This window comes from Pseudorasbora parva, chromosome 4, assembly GCF_024679245.1.
Source record: "Pseudorasbora parva isolate DD20220531a chromosome 4, ASM2467924v1, whole genome shotgun sequence".
Lineage (NCBI taxonomy): Eukaryota > Metazoa > Chordata > Actinopteri > Cypriniformes > Gobionidae > Pseudorasbora > Pseudorasbora parva.
In genome coordinates, this window is record NC_090175.1 from 1,264,841 (window position 1) to 1,289,840 (window position 25,000).

Genomic DNA, 25,000 nt, shown 5'->3' on the forward strand with positions numbered 1-25,000 from the left:
ACAAATGTTACGTGTTTTTGTGTAGATCCAAACATTATAATTGCTAAAGTAACACAAACATCTCACCTGAGAAAGGTTTCTTTGGGAAGTTAAATCGCTCCGGGCTTTACAGAGGATGCGCAGGCGCAGTGGTCTTTCTTTTTAAAGCGCCCGGCTTTAACGTCTAATGTGGACGGCGAGTGTGACTTAAGCCAGATGGTCTGAACTTATTATTAGTTTCTGTTATTGGTATCAATACTCCTAGATGACCAATAGCAGCTTTGCGATTGCCTGATACATGATAATTATCTGTAAGTATTGTAATCTGAGCACAGTGTTAGCGTATAATGTTATGAGCCGACTCTCTCACCTGCTCTGTTTTCCACTGTTTCTCCTCACACAACAACTCAAATCCTCTCCTCTGACCGTTGTTCTGTCTAATCCTGGCCTGTCCCTTATTGTGTGTCATAATTGCACGGCTGTGGTCTGCCATATGAGTATTAATAAACATTTATAATTTCCTCAGCGTCCGAACTGTCATTGCGATCCATTGTTTTCCTATGGTTGAAAGTCACGGCACTCCCTCTCGTTATGTCACTTCCGGTTTGCGTATTTTTAGATGCAAAAGTAACATTTTCTCACAAAAACGACTCAAAAAGCCTTATTAGCGTATTTACAAGTATATTTTAAAGAAATTCTAGGTCCTACATTATTTTTCTATACACTGACTCACTGGAGTCTCTAACCTGTAATATGCTCTTTAAGCGAGTGATGATTGACAGCATCTGAAGTGTTGACTTGTGTTGACCGTTCTAAAATGGCGGCTCATCAACGTGCCTGGAGCGTTCGAATGAGGTATCTATGTATATATATATCTATTGTTGAAACAGTCTATATAAACTTATCATCATTATTCATCTGAGACTAAAATGTGCAACTCTATCTCCTCCTAAAGCTTTATCTCTACAACCATCAAACTCGGCTCAGACCTTCAGACTGTTCTGACTTGAGTTGCTGTATCTTTTCAAACTGATCCGACTCACGGTTTTCCTAGAAATGCTGATCAAACTCAGAAAAATCCCGTAGACTTTCATTGATGGAGTGATCAAATGAGCCAAGACTGTTCAAACTCCAGCTGTCAAACTCAAATCTAAACACACTGAAGCCCATTAGACTCCATTAAACTGCCATTCTATGTGCTATTTCTAAGCCATCGAGACTCATTTAGACTCATAAACTCATAGGGTGGGTTGCACCAACAAGGGCTAATCTTAAATCTAGACACTGATCTATATAGAGAACTGGATTGGTCATGGTGTCATATTGGTAATATCAAGTAACATGTATTTTTGAATCATGAATCGTTGATTTCGGTCGATAATCGGTTTTAAAAACCTTGATTTAATCTAGATTTACTGATCTATATAATGACTGGATTGGTCAGTGCGTTGTTAACTGCCATCAGGTGTTCAGGTGGCCATCTTACTATTCCCTACCGACAGAGGGCATCACTGAGTTACAGCCAAAACACTGACCTAAAATCACACGATTGGCAGCGTCTCAGTCTCACAGGATTAGTTTTATGATATAGGTGAATCAATAGTTTCTTCAGATGTTGTCTGTATTTATTATTGTGGATAATGAACACTTCTGTCCACCCCAGACTGACTGCTGGCCTTTGTCTGGCCATCTCTGTGGAAATATCCCGCTTCACCACAGTTGGAAACACTGATTATAGAATACTGGAGACATTATTCAACTTGAGCTACATTAAAATAACATGACAATGATGTGTAAAACCATCTCACTCGTTCATTCTGTCTTCTTCTGGTTCTCCACAGGTTCTCTGAGGCCAAACCTTCTGGGCTCAATATTCCCCCGCTGCTGAACTGTCAGTCTTGTGTCCATATCGCTGATTCTGATCAGTGGGTTCAGATTGAGCCGTCGGCCTGTACAGATGAAGGAGGGTCACAGTTCAGCGTCAGCACTGACCCAGGCCGTTACGAGTGTGTCAGGACCAGAATACGATGGGTCTGTGACTGTAATGTCACCCTTCAGTACCGTACCGTAGACGGACACTTCCTCAACACAGAGCTGGAGAGGCTGCAGAGCCACCGGATCGCTCCAGTGATGGACGTGACGGTGATCTCAGGGAAACTGGAGGAAGTTCATCTGCCCCATTACGCCTGTTTAGGAGAGTCTGACCCCTCTCTCAAAGATGCTGTGAAACTCCTGACCGTAAAAGAAGAGGGAATAACCACACAACCTGTGCAGTTGACCCGATTCCATGCTAAGATTGTCCAACCATCCTTCTCTCTCATAACATTGATTATAAGTTGGATAATGCAATGGGGTGAACACTGTGATCTTCTTCTCTACATGCCTTATAAAGATCCTCTCATTCTACATGTCTACATTTTTCCATTTGATGCTCATGCAAAAGAAAATATTGAGAAGGATGAAAAATCAAGTCACCTAATCAAGTATCCCAGACCTGACAGGCCATTTCAGATGAATAAGTCGCACATCCTTGATGTTCCTGATGCCTGTATCAGTCCTGAAGACGGGATCACATTCAGAAGAGAAACTCCCCCAAACTTCTTCAAGATCAACACACGCCTGGAGAATGATGTTCGGATGACTCTTATCAGAAAGGAGGATAAGGAGGAGGTCTGGATTGCAACAATTAAGAAAAATGAACTTGATCTGATTCATCCTAAGAGAGACGAGCCGCGTCTGAATAGTGAGAGAGGTAAAGCACAGTTTTTTGATAACCATTGGCCAGATCTCATTCAGGGGTTAGAAATGTCCAGATCATTGCAGATAAACTGTGTCAGCAGGAACTAATTCATGAGGAACAATATTCAGAAATCACACAGAGTTTAACCAGTCAGGAGAGCATGAGAAAGATCTGTGACATTAGACGCAAACACAGAGATGCTGTGAAAGATAAATTAGTCAGAACGCCGGTTTACCATTGGCCGGTGCTGTTCATGTGAGCACCATGATGCATGCATGTGATGCTGATGCAGGAGCCAGCCAATAGTGAGCCGCCGTTCTGCCGTAGAACTCGGAAGTGTTGCACTGTTTACACCACGTCAACTGCGTAAGAGTCTGACACACACAAGAAGAAACTGTTGAATGAAGTCGTTATTTGGGGATTTTTTTGTGTTTTGTCGTCGCTTCATAACATTAAGTTTGAACCGTTGTAGTCATATGGAGTATTTTAACAATGTCTTTACTTCCTTTCTGGATCTTGAAAGTATTAATTACATTGCTGTCTATTGAGGAGTCAGAAAGCTCTCGTATTTCATCAAGAATATCTTCATTTATGTTCCAAAGATAAACAAAGCTCTTACAGGTTTAGAACCACATGAGGGTGAGGAATTAATGACAGAATTTACATTTTGAAGGAACTAACCCTTTAAATATGCGCTTTCACATGTCTCTTTGAACCCCAATCTCCCGCCATCATCTTGTCAGTCAGCTCCTCACTCTCTGATGAATGAGATCTGACTCCTGCTGCTGATCTGTGCTGTGACTCTCGTTCCCTCACGTTGCATTAAGCAGACATGTTCAGTGTTTAACTGTAGTCTGTTCTGAAATGATTATATTACTATAAAAACTGACTCCGAATAGTCAAAGATTCGATGCATCGATATGCGGAGGCGGATTCGGATTAGAGGCATCGATATGCGGAGGCGGATTCGGATTAGAGGCATCGATATGCGGAGGCGGATTCGGATTAGAGGCATCGATATGCGGAGGCGGATTCGGATTTGATGCATCGATATGCGGAGGCGGATTCGGATTTGATGCATCGATATGCGGAGGCGGATTCGGATTAGAGGCATCGATATGCGGAGGCGGATTCGGATTCGATGCATCGATATGCAGAGGCGGATTCGGATTCGATGTATCGATATGCGGAGGTGGATTCGGATTCGATGTATCGATATGCAGAGGCGGATTCGGATTCGATGTATCGATATGCAGAGGCGGATTCGGATTCGATGTATCGATATGCAGAGGCGGATTCGGATTCGATGTATCGATATGCGGAGGTGGATTCGGATTCGATGTATCGATATGCAGAGGCGGATTCGGATTCGGATTCGGATTCGATGTATCGATATGCAGAGGCGGATTCGGATTCGATGTATCGATATGCAGAGGCGGATTCGGATTCGATGTATCGATATGCAGAGGCGGATTCGGATTCGATGTATCGATATGCGGAGGCGGATTCGGATTCGATGTATCGATATGCGGAGGCGGATTCGGATTCGATGTATCGATATGCAGAGGCGGATTCGGATTCGATGTATCGATATGCAGAGGCGGATTCGGATTCGATGTATCGATATGCGGAGGTGGATTCGGATTCGATGTATCGATATGCAGAGGCGGATTCGGATTCGATGTATCGATATGCAGAGGTGGATTCGGATTCAATGTATCGATATGCGGAGGTGGATTCGGATTCAATGTATCGATATGCGGAGGTGGATTCGGATTCGATGTATCGATATGTAGAGGCGGATTCGGATTCGATGTATCGATATGCAGAGGCGGATTCGGATTCGATGTATCGATATGCGGAGGCGGATTCGGATTCGATGCATCGATATGCAGAGGCGGATTCGGATTCGATGTATCGATATGCAGAGGCGGATTCGGATTCGATGTATCGATATGCGGAGGCGGATTCGGATTCGATGCATCGATATGCGGAGGGGGATTCGGATTAGAGGCATCGATATGCAGAGGCGGATTCGGATTCGATGCATCGATATGCAGAGGCGGATTCGGATTCGATGTATCGATATGCGGAGCCGGATTCGGATTCGATGTATCGATATGCAGAGGCGGATTCGGATTCGATGCATCGATATGCAGAGGCGGATTCGGATTCGATGTATCGATATGCGGAGCCGGATTCGGATTCGATGTATCGATATGCAGAGGCGGATTCGGATTCGATGCATCGATATGCAGAGGCGGATTCGGATTCGATGCATCGATATGCGGAGGCGGATTCGGATTCGATGCATCGATATGCGGAGGCGGATTCGGATTCGATGTATCGATATGCGGAGGCGGAGGCGGATTCGGATTCGGATTCGATGCATCGATATGCGGAGGCGGATTCGGATTCGATGTATCGATATGCGGAGGCGGAAACGAGGATCATACCATTTTGGCAATATGGGGGTGCTCAATATTTTAAAGACGCTGCGCTGAGCTTCGCATCCGGAGTGCGAACGCCTTTAGGCACAGTCGGCTTAAGAATATGTAAACGCACTCAAAGTGTTATTTTCCTCTCTAGGCAGTTATTTTCTTTAGGTTTATTTATCAAAATGTTATATCTTTTATATATTTGTGTGATGTTCTCTAATACGGTCGCGGCTTTAAAATGTTATGAGAAAACGTTTTACTAATGTTTATCCACCACATTAGCTTTTATTTAAACCTAAATAAGAATAAAGCCGTTGTCAGTTCGTCTGTCAGTTGGCAGGCAGTTTTGGTCGCTTTATTAAATTCGTTGCTGTGTGCAGTGTGTAAAGGAAAATAAAAATGGTTTTACCATCCTGCTGACTAGTGTCGTGCCCCTCCCAACCCCCCCCCCCCCACACACACACACACACACACACCACTGAACACCCCCAATTTTTTTTTTTTTTATAAACCCATGAATTTTGCACATATTATTGCTGTTGAGTTAATTTTCACAACACTGTTTCTTGTGGACACGTAAATTATGCATTAAAGCTCAAATCTGGGCTTCGTACTAGAGGTAATGGTCATTTTACAACATTATTTAGCTCATATAATTCATTTCGATAATGTAGATGTGCACATTATTCAGTCCTTCCATGGCAACATACAATGTTAGTCGTTTTTTACACTTATTATTCTAGTTTTGTGTCGTGCTTTGTGTGTGACTCTTGTGTGAGTTTCTGAGAAATCACTGACAGAGTTTGGATGAGAAGCCTCTGAGAGACGAGACCTGATCTGATCTGATCGCAGCTTCATCTTTTAAATAACATTTGAGTGCTCAGATCCGTGTGTCTAGAGTGAAATACTGAAGGTCTTTTTCTCTCTGTCCTGCAGAAGTGAATCAGCGAAGGAATATGGCGTCTGTTAAAAAACTGCTCGTGAAGTCACTGAAGCATCTAACAAAAGATGATCTGAAGCTGTTTCAGTGGCACTTGAAGATTAATGAACACATTCCAGCTTCTGAAATGGAGAACGCAGATGTCTTACACACAGTGGACAAGATGGTGGCACGTTTAGGACCAGAAGAAGCTGTGAAGATCACGGTGGACATGCTGAGGGAGATGGACCAGAATAATCTGGCCGAAGAGTTAGAGAACAAACACAAGAGAGGTAATGTTTTAAAATGTTTTCTTTCATTGTTAGGAGTGACTGTTTAGTCCTGTGGTAGATTCAATGTGAAGAATGGAGTAATTGTTAAACTCAAACGTTCCTCTTTCCTCAGCTGATGTGTGTGTGTGTGTGATCTGATGTCACTTTCATTCAGTTTCATCTTTCTCTCACAGCTCAGACTGAGGCAGTATGAAGGCTTCTTCCACTGATTTAAAACAGATCGAGGGTAAGTAATGATCACTGTCTGCTCAGGATAATACATATTTACCCCATTATCATATTAAAGGCGTGGACTTAATCTCATGTAGTTACAAAAGAAAATAAGTGCAAGTATCAAGTCTTAAATAAGTGAAGTTTGTTTAAGCGTCAGTGTTAGTTGAGTGGCTGTCAATGGGGATCAAAAGGATCTTCATTTGTGTTCTGAAGATGAATGAAAGTCTTACGGGTTTGGGACGACATGAGGGTGAGGAATTAATGACCGAAGTCTCATTTTTGGGTGAACTATCCCTTTAAGGGGGGGTGAAACACTCAGTTTCAGTCAATCTCATGTCAATCTTGAGTACCTATAGAGTAGTATTGCATCCTTCATATCTCCGAAAAGTCTTTAGTTTTATTATATTTATAAAAGAAATATGGGCTGTACCGAGTCTTTCCGGAAAAAACCGAGCGCCTGGAGGCGTATCGTGTGGGCGGAGCTAAAGAATGACGAGGCGTATCATGCGGGCGGAGCTAAAGAATGACGAGGCGTATCGAGTGGGCGGAGCTAAAGAATGACGAGGCGTATCGAGTGGGCGGAGCTAAAGAATGACGAGACGTATCGAGTGGGCGGAGCTAAAGAATGACAAGGCGTATCGAGTGGGCGGAGCTAAAGAATGACGAGCGCGCAAAGCGGTGACGTCCTCAAGCGTGGAGAAGCCCATCGCTATCTCAGCTAATAAAGATAATGATCCAGAATCAGATCCGGAGGCTGAAATAAATTGAACAGGAGAAGCAGCAGCAGCAGGACGTCCGTCTCTGTGGTATGGACTCTATTTAGTGGCCTGTCAACATTTGTGTGTGTTTACTCGCAGTTTATGAGGACATGATTCGGTTTATGGACTATTGTATGCGACTAGACCTTAGCAGTAGCAAGCAGAACGGTTTTGCACGTCAGACTAGTGTATAAAATCACATACAACTATACATCCCCGTCTCCTGCTGTGTGTGTGTGTGTGTGTGTGTGTGTGTGTGTGTGTGTGTGTGTGTGTGTGTGTGTGTGTGTGTGTGTGTGTGTTTGTCTGTCTGTCTGTCTGTCTGTCTGTCTGTCTGTCTGTCTGTCTCTGTCTGTCTGTCTGTCTGTCTGTCTGTCTGTCTGTAAGGTGTGTGTGTCTGTACTGTAAGTGTGTGTGTGTGTGTGTGTGTGTGTGTGTGTGTTTGTCTGTCTGTCTGTCTGTCTGTCTGTCTGTCTCTGTCTGTCTGTCTGTCTCTGTCTGTCTGTCTGTCTGTAAGGTGAGTGTGTCTGTACTGTAAGTGTGTGTGTGTGTGCGGAGGGATTGCATTATGTGTGTTGTGTTGTTCTGTATTTTCTTTTGTTTTCTTGCAGTCAGCCATTTTCTGATCGGCATTTTTGATGTGTATATGTTTATTGTTTTCACTTTTATTCTAGTTATGTAGAATATAATATAACTATAGTTAAGTGTTTTGTTTTATTTTTTTGTCATAATCATGTGATGTAGGTGTGTGTGTAAGAGCTCATTAGTGTGTGTGTGTGTGTGTGTGTGTGTGTGTGTGTGGCAAAAAAAATAAAAAAGTTTGAAAAAAAAATCACATTTTTTGGGGGGGGTTATTGCAGCTTAGACAACATATACTTACATGTTTATGACTTTTAGCAGTGTTTTATGTCACTTTAAAGGGTTTCCTGTAAAATGACACCAACATTTTGAACCTAGACCACTGTATGTGTGTGTGGGAGGCTTTTCAATTTGGGTCGGCCAAATCCAGGCGGAAATCCCCAAAAATGGCCCTGAGTGTAAGAGGTTAATTCATTTAGGCATTAGTTTGTTATTGAATTTTTTTAGAATGTGCATTCTTTACATATGTCATCATACACGTTATAATGTTATCATGGTTGCTAGGCAACGTGGGGGAGAGGACGCTGGCGTTGTCTGTTCACCGCTTCTCCACCCACAAATCATGTTAATGTACTATTAGATTTAGATTTTATTTTATTTCCTTATGTTTGTGACTAGTCTAACAGTCAGAGCTACAATTGGGGCTGTTGCTGATTGCTGGCAGCCACTGAGAGGTCGTTGTTCGTCGTTTCACCGTTTTCCACCGCTTCCCTAATGTTTATGTTTGAATTGCTGCGGTTGGTTCTGGTTTGAAGGCCATTTGATGTTGCTTACTGCGACTGCTCACTGGTGGTCTCCCTTGGGCTTAAGCTGCATGGTGGCTGAAGTTTGCACCGGGCTAGCGTCATCCGGGCCATCGTCATCGGCGTCCGGCATGATGTTGGGATGTTCCGCTTCTCGGCTGCGCCGCTGTTCCGTCCTGCATTGCGACCGTGGAGCGGCTTGGACTTCTGCGCCGACCCGGGTGTGTCCACAGAAGTGCCCGGAAAAATGTTCTGCCTCCTGCATGGTGCTGCGGCGATCCCCATCATCATGAAGACCCATCATCTGGTCTTCAGCTGTCATGCCTCGACGATGTCATCCGGACACTGCCGCTGGGGGAAATCTAAAACATGGAGTGGACCACAGTGTGCTGCGGAGCTAACAGAGACTTCCACCATCAGCTGTTTTCTGTTCACCATCAGCTCTGTTTCTGTTCACCATCAGCTCTGTTTTCTGTTCACCATCAGCTCTGTTTCTGTTCACCATCAGCTCTGTTTCTGTTCACCATCAGCTCTGTTTCTGTTCACCATCAGCTCTGTTTCTGTTCACCATCAGCTCTGTTTCTGTTCACCGTCAGCTCTGTTTCTGTTCACCATCAGCTGTTTCTGTTCACCATCAGCTCTGTTTCTGTTCACCATCAGCTCTGTTTCTGTTCACCATCAGCTCTGTTTTCTGTTCACCATCAGCTCTGTTTCTGTTCACCATCAGCTCTGTTTCTGTTCACCATCAGCTCTGTTTCTGTTCACCATCAGCTCTGTTTCTGTTCATCATCAGCTCTGTTTCTGTTCACCATCAGCTCTGTTTCTGTTCACCATCAGCTCTGTTTCTGTTCACCATCAGCTCTGTTTCTGTTCACCATCAGCTCTGTTTCTGTTCACCATCAGCTCTGTTTCTGTCCACCATCAGCTCTGTTTCTGTTCACCATCAGCTCTGTTTCTGTTCACCGTCAGCTCTGTTTCTGTCCACCATCAGCTCTGTTTCTGTCCACCATCAGCTCTGTTTCTGTCCACCATCAGCTGTTTTCTGTTCACCATCAGCTCTGTTTCTGTCCACCATCAGCTCTGTTTCTGTCCACCATCAGCTCTGTTTCTGTCCACCATCAGCTGTTTTCTGTTCACCATCAGCTCTGTTTCTGTCCACCATCAGCTCTGTTTCTGTTCACCATCAGCTCTGTTTCTGTTCACCATCAGCTCTGTTTCTGTTCACCATCAGCTCTGTTTCTGTTCACCATCAGCTCTGTTTCTGTCCACCATCAGCTCTGTTTCTGTCCACCATCAGCTCTGTTTCTGTCCACCATCAGCTGTTTTCTGTTCACCATCAGCTCTGTTTCTGTCCACCATCAGCTCTGTTTCTGTTCACCGTCAGCTCTGTTTCTGTTCACCATCAGCTCTGTTTCTGTTCACCATCAGCTCTGTTTCTGTTCACCATCAGCTCTGTTTCTGTTCACCATCAGCTCTGTTTCTGTTCACCATCAGCTCTGTTTCTGTTCACCATCAGCTCTGTTTCTGTTCACCGTCAGCTCTGTTTCTGTTCACCATCAGCTCTGTTTCTGTTCACCATCAGCTCTGTTTCTGTCCACCATCAGCTCTGTTTCTGTTCACCGTCAGCTCTGTTTCTGTTCACCGTCAGCTCTGTTTCTGTTCACCATCAGCTCTGTTTCTGTTCACCATCAGCTCTGTTTCTGTTCACCGTCAGCTCTGTTTCTGTTCACCGTCAGCTCCGTTTCTGTCCACCGTCAGCTCCGTTTCTGTTCACCGTCAGCTCTGTTTCTGTTCACCATCAGCTCTGTTTCTGTTCACCATCAGCTCTGTTTCTGTCCACCATCAGCTCTGTTTTTGTCCACCATCAGCTCTGTTTCTGTTCACCATCAGCTCTGTTTCTGTTCACCATCAGCTCTGTTTCTGTTCACCATCAGCTCTGTTTCTGTTCACCGTCAGCTCTGTTTCTGTTCACCGTCAGCTCTGTTTCTGTCCACCGTCAGCTCCGTTTCTGTTCACCATCGGCTCTATTTCTGTTCACCATCAGCTCTGTTTCTGTTCACCATCAGCTCTGTTTCTGTTCACCATCAGCTCTGTTTCTGTTCATCATCAGCTCTGTTTCTGTTCACCATCAGCTCTGTTTCTGTTCACCATCAGCTCTGTTTCTGTTCATCATCAGCTCTGTTTTCTGTTCACCATCAGCTCTGTTTCTGTTCATCATCAGCTCTGTTTCTGTTCACCATCAGCTCTGTTTCTGTTCTGTTTTCTGTGTTGGTTGATTGTTTGTAGTATTCTATATTTTTACTTGTTATTCATTTTTTTGTTATTTTTTCCCCCCTTTGTTGCACTTTGAGATTCTTCGGAATGAAAAAGTGTGATTCTTCGGAAAAAGTGCATTATAAATAAAATCTATTATTATTATTATTATTATAATCGTATACACACACCTATTGCTATTAGGCTCAATCGTCCCCTGTGCTGAGAACATCACACACATATTTCTCTATTTCAGGAGTTGTGCTGTGCCAACTTTCCTCTTCTTTTGTATATCAATTATGAAATGTATAATTTTACTATAAAGGATAGCTGTGGCGAATATAATCCAGCTCTTTACTCATGTGATTATATTCCTCCGGTGAACTGCAATGAGGAACATTTTCTTCATCTAATAAAAGGTGTTTTGGTGAACTTTATTTTGTTGTCTCATAATTTAACATGAGGATTTATTTTGGATATTTCACTCTGTGTAAATATACTGAACAGTAGACATTCTGAATAATGTGCTGTAAAGTGAGACTGTCATGGGATAATGTAGCCTAGAAATCTAGACGCCCCCTAGCGGCAGCAAATCTAATCCGCCGCGAGTGTCGTCTAGCAACTCTCAATACCCATCTGAGCTGTAATCGCCAAACTCTGGGCGGGCCAATCACATCGTGTGTAGAGTCGGTGGGCGGGGCCATAATGACGACGGCCGAGTTGCGTTTGCGTGCTTCTAGTAAACACAGAAACTGGCGAACGGCGGTCTGTCGAATCAGCTTTGACCGCGACTCTGGAAGACTTGAGTTCAGCTTTTCTCTGAGAAAAGAACAAAGAACGGCACTGAAGTCATTCTGAAGAAGGGAAGATGTGTTCGAGTTTAGCCGAGCGGATACGGCGAATGTTTAATCTGTCAGCTCCGCTTCACCTTCATTGCTCTGGTTGGTTGTAGCGCTATCCTATCGCGTGCAGAGGGAGTTTGACAGACAGCCGTTTATCCGCCCCTCAGATTGAGCCGTCAATGGGGAGTTTCCAGACCAAACATCTGGATGTGGCTCCGGCTTGTCAGGCTAGGGATAATGCACAAACACTAATATTTTATTAATTTATATTAAAATCAAATCCCCAGTGACATCATGCTTGTAAATGATTTCCCGGACAGTGGAATGGCTGATATTTTGGAGATTTCCCAGACTCATATGCATCTACAACCTTCTTTCTGAAGGCCTCAGAGAGCTTTCACTCACTTCATCAATCAAGAGCAAACCAAACTAAATGTCTGAGGTTTAAATAAGACCGGCTCTCCAACCATCTTCTCATCTTTGGCACATGATACGGCACACCTCATTCTAACTTTAAGCATTTTAACTTATTAATAAATGTGGGGTGTCCTTTTGTCCTCAACAAATATTGCATTTCTACAAATTCTTACAAATTCTTTTAAGTTTCAGTTTTGTTACTTTTGAGTATTATTATTTATATCACCTCCATCTCGCAATATTGCTCAAATAAAGATCCGATATGTTGAAAAAGACAAAGGTTTTCATGGGATGTCCTTTTTGTATCCTTTTAAAATATAAAAAATGATGAGATTTCATGAGATGTAGTATGAATATCTGCGTGTGATTGCAGGTGCTGTGAGGAAAGAGTCAAACCTGATACTTTAGTCTGTCTGTTTTATACCTTATCATAAAGGTGCCAGGAAGAACCACAAATGGGCTTTCACACTGATGCCATAGAAGAACCATTTAACTTTATTTTTAAAAGTGTACGTTTCTGATAGTGAGCCGGATCCAGATCAGATGGTGGACCTGAACCCTGAGATGACCACGACACAGCTCTGAATGTCAGCCAACACCACCACGATTAACCCCTAAAATAGGGAACATATCCTGAGGGATACCAACATTTTTAACAAACTTTTAAAACATTTCTTCTCTAAGTATGACCTATCAATCAGAGAACAGAAGGCCTTCATTTGAGTCTTTTATTTGCCGTTGTCTCTCAGAGGATTGTGCGGCGCTGACTGCCGTATTTATATTAGTTATTAATAGCTGTGAGATTGATCATCTACTGTGTGGAAGCTTATGGGTGGAAATATTCAATCTCAAATGTAATACACAAAATCATGTATTTCTGTATTTAAATTGACATTTTACAATACATATGTGCAACGGTTGATGCCAAATTAAAATGGGATTATATCATTTACATTTGCTGTTTCCCGCACTAGCTTTAATATTTCAATGAAATACATATTTTAACGCTTTATAAGTTGCGAAATGAAAATGTTGTAGAGAATTCTGAGATAACTGGCTGGATGTACATTATCCCTTACTTAAAATGGTGTTAAATCAATGAAAATTATTTATTTATTTATTTTTAGTTGAACAAAATGCTTTATGATAACAAACTTAAAACCATTTGTTTGTTTTGTTTATTAAAATTTCAATAAAACATGTCTAATAAATTAAATTCAATAAATAATTATGAATTAGATTAACAGTTTATTTTTTATCATTAATTTATTAAAATGTTTAAGAATAACTGTATGTAGTAGACGGAGCAGCTCATTCACAGAGACGGAACAAGCAGATCATATTCAAATAGCAATGTTTTGTGCTTTAATATTCACAGACCATGTCGCGATTTGATTTATTCTAGGCCTACAGCTCTACTTTTGAGTTTTTCGTTCATCCACCAGTTTGCGTGTACTATACTAATTCTACGTTATAATGTAAAGTTAATGTTCATGACTGGATACCGGGATTCGCTCTGCGTCACAGAAATCAATCGGCCTAAGATATAAACATACCTTTATCTGCACAGAGGGATGTGTGCCCGAACATGTTCTATGTGTGTCTTCATTTGCATCCACATTTTGTGCAAATTTTATATCCTCCAGGACAACACCACGTTATTTTTTTCTATATCCAAAGTATTTCCATACTAGCCAGGGGTTCATGACGGCGTTTTGCTTTCAGCTGGGTCTGCGTCAATGACATCTGTCTTGTTCGTCTCCATCTGTTATTTGCACGCTTGTTCTCTCCCGCGTCCCGCGCCCTCTATTCAATATAGTCGTTTCAGGATCGCGTTTTTTTTCCTCCCCTTTGCATTATTATTAATTGCCGCATTGTAGCGTCAATTATCACGATGAAGCAAATGCTCACAGGCGATACGCAGTGTGGCGATGAGACACAGTGCTCGTTCCCTCTCAGGGAACAAGGGTTATATACATAAACCGAGACGTTCCCTATATCGAGGGAATTCGTCGGAACGACGAATTTGGGGAACGATTACCCACTAGGCCACAACAAGGATACGCCTCCCCTATTGTGAAGCTGGAAACCAGGCACAATTAGGACTGGAGTACCCTGCCGCCGGGTGTCGCAGGGAGGTATTATCTGTAAAATCGTATAAAATTGTGCTGAGTAGCCCAACCGGCCGCCTCACAGATGTCCTGCATAGGGACTCCGGAGAGAAGGGCCACCGAGGAGGCCATGCCCCTGGTGGAATGGGCCCTCAAGGCTATAGGTGAAGGCAGATTGCGCATCTAATATGCTAAGGCTATAGCCTGCACAATCCAATTACTAATAGTAGGGGTCAACCCTTTCTTGGGTGAGCCAAAACACACTAACAGCTGGTCTGATTTCCTCCACTGAGCTGACCTTTCCAAATAAACCCTCTAGGCCCGAACTGGGCACAAGAGGAACAGTCTCCCTTCTTCCCCCGTCACGTGGGGCAGGGGATGAAACGCCTGAAGGACCAAAGACCTGATCACACTGGATGGGACCTTAGGCACGTAGGCAGGTCTAGGGTGCAGTATGGCTTTGACTCCTCCGGGGGCAAACTCCAGGCAGGTTGGCGTAATTGCCATGGCCTGAAGATCCCCCACTCTCCTAAGAGAGGTGATAGCTAGGAGGAACGCCACTTTAGCGTCAGATCTTTGGTTCTGCCGACTCCAGTGGTTCGAAGGGGGCCTCAGCCAGACCCTGGAGCACTACTGCCAGATCCCATGTTGGTACTCTGGTACGGACTACAGGCCTCATCCTCCGTGCCCCACGGAGGAAACGTACAACCAAATAGTGCCTACCCAGAGGCCCATCACTTAACGGAGCGTGGAAAGCTCCAATTGCTGCCACATACACCTTAAGTGTGGACGGGGTAAGCCCTGCAGAGAATCGATTTTGGAGGAACTCCAGCACTGAAGCCACTGGGCAGTTAACTGGGTCCACCTCACGTTCTCTACACCAAGTAGCGAAAACATTCCACTTGAGGCTGTACAATCTCCTTGTAGACGGGGCCCTGGAACTAAGTAGGGTCTCTATAACGTCTGCTGGCAGCCCATCTTCTCAGTACCCAGAGGTTCCATATTTCGGGGCGGGGGTGAAATATTGTGCCCCCTGCCTGCGATAGGAGGTCCCTCCTCAGAGGGACCTGCCACGGAGGACCCACCAGCAGAGCTATTATATCCGAGAACCATACTCGAGTCGGCCAACGAGGAGCCACCAGAAGAAGACTCCTTGTCGCCGGACTCTCTCCAGGACCCCTGGGAGCAGAGCGATCGGGGGAAATGCGTACAGACGCAGCCTCGGCCACGTCTGAATCATGGCATCCAACCCTAGCGGGGCTGGATGCATGAGGGGGAACCACAGAAGACAGTGGGACGTCTCTCAAGACGCAAACAGATCCACTTCCACTGGGCCGAACCTCCTGCATATTGACTCCACCACCTCTGGGTGGAGCCGCCACTCCGCAGCTAGGAATTCTTCCCAGCAGCCTTCTTAGCAAGAAGGACGTTCCTCAGATTGCCCTTCTTCACAGAAGCCTGCTGGGGAAAGCGCCTCCTCTGTTGCCAGGCTCCCGGAGGAGGGGCTCTAGAGGCGATGCTCTCATTTTGCACCTGACGGTGCGAGGAGCTGGCTGACAGCTGAGGCTGCCTTTCCAGATCTTGGCCGATGAGGGAGGAACTGTCGGAAGGCCGCGGATTGCTTTTTCGCCTCCTGAAACCTGTTGAAGACCGAATTAACGGCGTCGCCGAACAGGCCAGAAGTCTAGGAGAGAGGTTTTATCCTTCTCCTTCATCCCCGATAGATTTAACCATAGGTGCCTCTCCACAGTCACCATTGAGGCCATGGAGCGGCCGATGGCACGAGCCGTCTCCTTGGTGACTCGGAGAGACAAATCCGCAGCCTTCCTGAGTTCGAGGATGTCCTCCAGGGAGGGACCCTCGCTCTCGTCGAGCTCTTTTAGGAGGTTGGCCTGGTAGGTCTGCAGGATGGATAATGTGTGCAGGGAACTACCAGCCTGACCCGTCGCTATATATGCCCTGCCCACCAATGCCTATTTGGTGGGCAGTACCGGGGCTTTCAGGGATGATTCCGATTCGGGGAAATATTCTTCCACCCGCGGCATCATCCCAGATCCGGCCTCACGCGCCCCCAGAACGTTTGCATAATCTAACACGGGGGGGTTGGAAATGCGCGAGGAATAAGGCCTGTTCCAGGACCTGCACAACTCATTATGCATGTCTGGAAAAAATGGCAAGCCCCGCCGAGGTGTCTGAGCCCGGCGCCAGAAAAACCGATCATCCAGCCTGCTTGATGGCTGGACTTCATGTCTCTCTTGTGGCCAATCGATATTTAACTTGGCTACAGCGTGAGTCAGCACCTCGATAAGCTCATCTTGGGTGGGTGGATGAGGTGGCGACATATAACCCGCTCCACCTGCCTCGATATTGATCTTGTCCGGATCCTCGGAACCAGAGAGGATCAACATCGGATTCTCCACCCCGGGGGGAAAAAGCCGTTTTGCGGGCTTCCATACGAGGTGGGAGAATCTCTGAACTGTCAGAGGAAGAATGAGAAAGTGCCTCGGCAGTCTCAATTTCTGCTGACAAGTCCAGCTGTGAGCCCCATGATCTGCGACGCCGGGCCGCCTCGGCGGCCGCGGGCCCAGAGCCACGGGGCTCACGCGGTTGACCGGCCTCATTAAAGACCTCCAACCGCGAGCGCAGCACCCTGAGTGTTGACAGCAAGCAGTGAGTGCAGGCGGCTCCCTCGAGTGTGTGTCCGCTCCTGAAATGAAGCTGGGACACGGCTGCACACACCTCTTAAACTCAGTCGCCATAATCTCTCTTTTTGATGTATATATATATATATATATATATATATATATATATATATATATATATATATATATATATATATATATACAGTATTGTTCAAAATAATAGCAGTACAATGTGACTAACCAGATTAATCAAGGTTTTTAGTATATTTTTTATTGCTACGTGGCAAACAAGTTACCAGTAGGTTCAGTAGATTCTCAGAAAACAAATGAGACCCAGCATTCATGATATGCACGCTCTTAAGGCTGTGCAATTGGGCAATTAGTTGAAAGGGGTGTGTTCAAAAAAATAGCAGTGTCTACCTTTGACTGTACAAACTCAAAACTATTTTGTACAAACTTTTTTTTTCTGGGATTTAGCAATCCTGTGAATCACTAAACTAATATTTAGTTGTATGACCACAGTTTTTTAAAACTGCTTGACATCTGTGTGGCATGGAGTCAACCAACTTGTGGCACCTCTCAGCTGTTATTCCACTCCATGATTCTTTAACAACATTCCACAATTCATTCACATTTCTTGGTTTTGCTTCAGAAACAGCATTTTTGATATCACCCCACAAGTTCTCAATTGGATTAAGGTCTGGAGATTGGGCTGGCCACTCCATAACATTAATTTTGTTGGTTTGGAACCAAGACTTTGCCCGTTTACTAGTGTGTTTTGGGTCATTGTCTTGTTGAAACGACCGTTTCAAGGGCATGTCCTCTTCAGCATAGGGCAACATGACCTCTTCAAGTATTTTAACATATGCAAACTGATCCATGATCCCTGGTATGCGATAAATAGGCCCAACACCATAGTAGGAGAAACATGCCCATATCATGATGCTTGCACCTCCATGCTTCACTGTCTTCACTGTGTACTGTGGCTTGAATTCAGAGTTTGGGGGTCGTCTCACAAACTGCCTGTGGCCCTTGGACCCAAAAAGAACAATTTTACTCTCATCAGTCCACAAAATGTTCCTCCATTTCTCTTTAGGCCAGTTGATGTGTTCTTTGGCAAATTGTAACCTCTTCTGCACATGCCTTTTTTTTAACAGAGGGACTTTGCGGGGGATTCTTGAAAATAGATTAGCTTCACACAGACGTCTTCTAACTGTCACAGTACTTACAGGTAACTCCAGACTGTCTTTGATCATCCTGGAGGTGATCATTGGCTGAGCCTTTGCCATTCTGGTTATTCTTCTATCCATTTTGATGGTTGTCTTCCGTTTTCTTCCACGTCTCTCTGGTTTTGCTCTCCATTTTAAGGCATTGGAGATCATTTTAGCTGAACAGCCTATCATTTTTTGCACCTCTTTATAGGTTTTCCCTCTCTAATCAACTTTTTAATCAAAGTACGCTGTTCTTCTGAACAATGTCTTGAACGACCCATTTTCCTCAGCTTTCAAATGCATGCTCAACAAGTGTTGGCTTCATCCTTAAATAGGGGCCACCTGATTCACACCTGTTTCTTCACAAAATTGATGACCTCAGTGATTGAATGCCACACTGCTATTTTTTTGAACACACCCCTTTCAACTAATTCAACTAATTGCCCAATTGCACAGCCTTAAGAGCGTGCATATCATGAATGCTGGGTCTTGTTTGTTTTCTGAGAATCTACTGAACCTACTGGTAACTTGTTTGCCACGTAGCAATAAAAAATATACTAAAAACCTTGATTATTCTGGTTAGTCACATTGTACTGCTATTATTTTAAACACTAAACTGTATATATATATATATATATATATATATATATATATATATATATATATATATATATATATATATATATATATATATATATATTATATGAGGGACAAACAACAATAAATAGACAGACAGTTTTCACACACAGAGCGTTATGCTGAAGAGCAATAACTGATGCTACAATGCATCGGGCTCCCCTTTATAGCTTCCAGGTATGCCGTCACATCTATGTCATGACATAACACCAATCAGGATTGGACTAGTTTCATTCATACTTCAGATGCGTTGATGCTTAGGGGGCATCCCCAAATTTGTTGTTCCGACGCAGTGTGAAGTTCCCTCAATATAGGGAACCTGAAAAGCATTGTTTATTTTATTAGTATCTTTGCTCAATAGTATTTATGTGTGCTGCTGCTTGTATTTAAGTTATTTGTTCTTATTTTCTTTATTTTTATTTGAAAGTAGTCCTATTTTCCCTGAATATACCAAATACAAAACCTTACTAAAACAGTGAACCTAAAACCGTGATATAAACCGAACCGTGAGCAATCTGTACCGTTACACCCCTAGCGTAACGTATGTGAGGGTGCCACAAAATGTAGAAGATTTTCAAAGGGTGCCATGACTGAAAAAAGGTTGGGAAACTGTGTTAGATTGGTGAGATTGTTCATCTCTGTAAGCATCCACAGGAGATGTGTGTGTGTGTGTGTGTGTGTGTGTGTGTGTGTGTGTGTGTGTGTGTGTGTGTGTGTGTGTGTGTGTGTGTGTGTGTGTGTGTGTGTGTGTGTGTGTGTGTGTGTTAGATTGGTGAGATGGTTCATCTCTGTAAGCATCCACAGGAGGTGTGTGTGTGTGTTAGATTGGTGAGATGGTTCGTCTCCGTAAGCATCCGCAGCTCAGGTACTTCATGATGCTCATGCTAACATGCATGACTCCTCCCAGGTTATACAGCATGTGATAGAAGGTGTGAACAGACAGGTTTCCTGTGTCATCTGCAAACTTCAGCGCCACGATCGGCGTGTACAGAGGATTCGTCAGGTTATGGAACAGAGGACGAGGTGACTCGATCACCTTCTTAGTGCACTGCAGAGACAGAGAGAGTGAGGACTTCACTATTCTCTTAGAGAGATTATTTAAGGTTATACTAATCATTATTGTCCTTCACAGATGTTCTGACCTTGGCTATGTCCGTGGGTGTTTGGCCCAGGCCTTGAAAGACGTCCACTGCGCTGGGGAGGTAGCAGGTCCTAAAGTGGTGGAGCGTCTCGGCATCAGCTCCGGCAAACTCTTTCTTAGAAACGTCTGCGATCATCTTCATCTCAAACTCAGTGTGTACAGGCCCAGGCTCAATCATCGACACACTGACAGACAGGCAGACAGACAGAGAAGGCCACAAACATGGCACTCGGCACAGAAATGAGGAACACACAGGTGCTGGTCATATGATTAGAATATCATTCTAATTCATAAATGAATTAATATAATATACATGTTTCACTTTTTGAATGGAATTAGTGAAATAAACCAACTTTTTGATGATATTCTAATTATATGAACAGCACCTGTATAACAGGAAGCTGCTTTGAAGATGATTGTCTTGAAAACTGGTTCTGACGACATTGAGTTGCAATGTAATTAATAAATTATAAGAAATCAAGTCATGAGGGTCCACACTCTAAATTACTTTCCTGGTCTAGAAATCATTAAATTTGTATGGGAAGAAATGTAAATAATAAATTCTAAGTGACCAAGGGCCAACAAGACTAGATCTTCCCCTAGTTCCTGATCTGTGATCTGTATTGGGTTTGAACCCGCCTCTTCACACCAGCAGAGGGAGCCCACACACAACATCACTGCACTTGACTTTACTCACGTGACGTTAAACTTGAGCAGCTGGACGGCCAGACTCTCACAGAATCCCTCTATGGCAAACTTTGATGCGGAGTAGACGTCATTAAACGCCACACCTGTGGAGAGCAACAGAGGTACATCTCTTACCACAGTCTGATATCGTCTGTACACTGATGTTTACACATGTGTGTCATTCAGCAGATCATCTGTCTTCATCCACATGAATGGGAAGAGCTGTTCTACATAAAGTAATACACGTGTCTGACTGATCAGCACAATAATCCTCAAATAGAGGAAGTACCTTAGGAAGAACCCTTAAAAGGCAACAGTCATGTTTCCATTACAGATTTGCACAAAACTTTTGCGATATTTTTCAAATGTCGATAAAAAAATTGAAAAATAACGGCATTTCCATTAACCGATGTAATGCAACTATGTTGTTTGTTTTTACGACAACATCTCGTTACTACAATAAAAGATGTTGTTAAAATGACATATCTTGTTACTGCGATATTTTTTTTTTAAATTACTTAACATCTCGTTTCTACTATAAAATATGTCGTTTTTACGACATAACATCTTGTTACTACGATAAAAGATGTTAAAGGAACTGTATGTAAGAAATGTATTTCAATTAATCATATAATGGCCCTGATAAGTCGCTAGAAATAAAGAAATCATGTTAATTTCAAATACTTATATCACTGACAACAGTAGTCCGGCCAGGATATTGTCATTTAAAAGTTGTTGTTGCACCCTCAGCTAAAGTTGATGATAACATGTTGTGTTTTGGCCTGAAGCTCCGCCTTACATAACTCGTTATTACAATAAAAGATGCTGTTAAAATCACATGACATCTCGTTATTACGATAAAAAGAAAGTAGTTTATATGACATAACATCTCGTTATTATGATAAAAAAATTGTTTTCATGACAGCTCGTTATTACAATAAAAGATGCTACTAAAACAACACAACATCTCGTTATTACAATAAAAGATGCTGTTGAAACATAACATCTTGTTATTACGATAAAAGATGTCATTTTTACAACATATCTCGTTATTATGATAAAAGATGCTACTAAAACAACACAACATCTCGTTATTATGATAAAAGATGTATTTAACGACATAACATCTCGCTACTACAGCGTAATTGAGTGGAAAAAATAGCCCAATGTGGCAGCAATGCGTCTCTGTAGCTACCAGGTGACCTGTAAATACGGAAAAACTGTTTCTATTGCAATTTTTCAAAAATGTCCTTTTTCGAATCTAAAAAGTTTTTTGCGACATATGGGAGTTTTTGCGAAATTGACATGTTTCCATTGAATGTATTTTCAATTTGCGCAGTTTGAAGAGTAATGGAAAGCGGCCACTGCTTACCCTGCAGGCCCATGGCGCTGCTAATGACGATGATGTGTCCAGAGCGTCTCCTCTTCATGTCAGGCATGACCTCTTTAATCATGCGCACAACACCGAAGAAATTGGTCTCGAACACATGCTTCATGTCCTCCATACTGAGACCCTCCACCGGCCCCACCAGACCGACGCCGGCGTTATTGACTGCACACACAGATCACATGTTTGGGTGACCAAACGTCCTGTTTTCAAGTCCTGTCCTGGCCCTAATATAACACTGTCCTATCCACACAGAGGGAGCACACTTTAACTGTATTGAAATTAATAAGGCATCTTTGAGTAAACTTCGAATATTATTTGAGGATCTCATTGCCGGGCCGAGTGTTCTGGTTTTCGGTAATCAGAATATGGTCACCCTAGTGTTACATCATTCTTTTTAATTACTTTATTGATTTATGTTTCATAACCTGCAAACTAAATGAGTGCCTCTTGATTTACCAGCAGTGTAAGTATGTTAGTTCTCTTACAGACAGTGAAGTGTGTAACTGTGTGTAACAGACTGATCAACACTGGAGGAAGCCCACGTCATGAAACTGATGCTCAGATTAACTGAGAGCCTGAATTTGATCTGCTTAAACTAAGTCGGTCAAGCACGGATGAACACAACGGCTCAGTGTGTGTGTGTGTGTGTGTGTGTGTGTGTGTGTGTGTGTGTGTGTGTGTGTGTGTGTGTGTGTGTGTGTGTGTGTGTGTGTGTGTGTGTGACCTGGTAATCCCTACATTATGGGGACAAAATGTCCCCAAAAAGATGGCAATATCCAAAATCCTTGTCCTTGTGGGGACATTTTTTGGTCCCCATGAGGAAAACATCTTATAAATCACACAGGAGGAGTGTGTGTGTGTGTGTGTGTGTGTGTGTGTGTGTGTGTGTGTGTGTGTGTGTGTGTGTGTGTGTGTGTGTGTGTGTGTGTGTGTGTGTGTGTGTGTGTGATGGGTAGGTTTAGGGGCAGGGGCAGTGTAAGGGGATAGGATGTCCAGTTTGTCCAGTATGAAATCCATTACGCCTATGGAAAGTCCCCATAAAACATGGAAACACGACGTGTTTGTGTGTGTGTGTGTGTGTGTGTGTGTGTGTGTGTGTGTGTGTGTGTGTGTGTGTGTGTGTGTGTGTGTGTGTGTGTGTGTGTATGTGTGTGTGTGCGTGTGCGTGTGCGTGTGCGTGTGCGTGTTTGTGTGTGTACTCACTCAGTATGTCTATATGTCGATCTTTGACGCTGTCGACACACTGTTTGACAGATTCATCACTGCAGACGTCCAGCGTGAGCAGAGACAGAGTTCGTCCGTACGCGTCTCCTGCCGCTTCCACCAACTTATCCTTCCGTTTTAGATCCCGCATCGTAGCTATGACTGAACACAGAGAATTAGTTACTGAGCTAATTTTAAGATATCTAAAACTGAAACTAATTAATGACTGCTAGACAGGTCTATACACACCTTCTTTTCAAATATTATAAACAGAAGCATAAACAACACGCACACTCTTTTTGCTACTGTCGAGAGACTAACAAACCCCCCGAGTCACATTCCCAGTGAAATGCTCTCAGACAGCAAATGCAGTGAGTTTGCTTCCTTCTTTTCAGAGAAAATTAATAATATCAGAAAAGTGATGAGCACATCCTCGAGTTGCTCTGGGCTCAGTCAGATCAGACCACAACATCAATTACACAACATAAGTTACTATGTCTAATTTCAGGGCAATTGACTGTACATTTTTAGAAGAAACAGTAAAATGGACTGCATTTATATAACGCTTTTATCCAAAGCGCTTTACATTTTTGCCTCACATTCACCCATTCATACACCGACGGCGATGTCTGCCATGTAAGGCTCATCCAGCTCGTCGGGAGCAGCTGGGGTTAGGTGTCTCGCTCATGGACACCTCGACACTTGGTCAGGTGACCGGGGATTGAACCACCAACCTTCTGGTTTGTAGACAACCTACATGAACCACTGAGCCACTGCCAGTACTGCACTTTAAAACATCAACCTGCGCCCTTAACACACTCCCCACTTCTTTTTTTAAAAGTGTCTTTAACTGCTTAGAAGCAGATCTCCTAGAAGTGGTAAACTCTTCACTTCTCTTCTGGGCCTGGTACTTCTGGGACTAATCCAAACTCCCTTAAAACTGCAATAGTTAAGCCTCTTCTGAAAAAGATAAATCTGGAAAACTCCATATTGAGCAACTACAGGCCAATCTCAAATCTCCCCTTCATTGAAAAAGTAGTTGTCAAACAGCTGAAAAAATTCTTAAACTCAAACGGATACTTTGACAATTTGACAAGATGTAAAAATGTGTACCATGAATGCAATGAAAGTCGCTTTGGATAAAAGCATCTGCCAAATGCATAAATGTAATGTCATGTAAATGTAATTTTCAATCTGGTTTCCGACCGCATCACAGCACAGAGACAGCGCTCATAAAGATTATAAATGATATTCGCTTAAACACTGATACAGGCAAAACATCAATTCTGGTTCTACTGGACCTCAGTGCTGCATTCGACACTGTTGCCCACACCATACTTCTAGACAGGCTGGAAAACTGGGTCGGGCTTTCTGGGATGGTCCTCAGATGGTTCAGATCATACTTAGAAGGGAGAGGTTATTATGTGAGTATAGGAGATCATAAGTCTGAGTGGACGTCCATGACATGCGGCGTCAACAAGGCTAAGCTGGGACAGAGGTCATATCGGTACACAAACACACACACAAACACACACACACACTCACACACACACACACACACACGTCAGTTTTAGTTTTATTTATCAGTCATGTTTGGCACATAAACTTATTTTAGTGAATCACCAAGGCAACCTGTCTCCTCTCGCTCATCCATATCTCTTTTAGTCCTGTAGCTGTATTGTTTGATGGAAGTTCGAGAGTTGAGATGACCTGTCGGGATGAAGATGCCGCGGCTCGTTACCGTA

General features: G+C 43.4%; 1 protein-coding gene across 1 annotated transcript in view; it reads left to right on the plus strand.

Moving 5' to 3' along the window:
- The window catches only part of LOC137072613 (NACHT, LRR and PYD domains-containing protein 3-like), a 60,603-nt gene extending 40,498 nt beyond the window's left edge, over positions 1-20,105 (plus strand). The window contains exons 10-13 of the mRNA XM_067440475.1: positions 1,821-2,731; positions 6,094-6,369; positions 6,543-6,595; positions 19,967-20,105. Coding sequence (XP_067296576.1) covers positions 1,821-2,731; positions 6,094-6,369; positions 6,543-6,562 — 1,207 coding nt within the window. The 3' untranslated portion in view covers positions 6,563-6,595; positions 19,967-20,105. The remainder of the gene's footprint in view (positions 1-1,820; positions 2,732-6,093; positions 6,370-6,542; positions 6,596-19,966) is intronic.
- Positions 20,106-25,000: the final 4,895 nt, after the last annotated feature.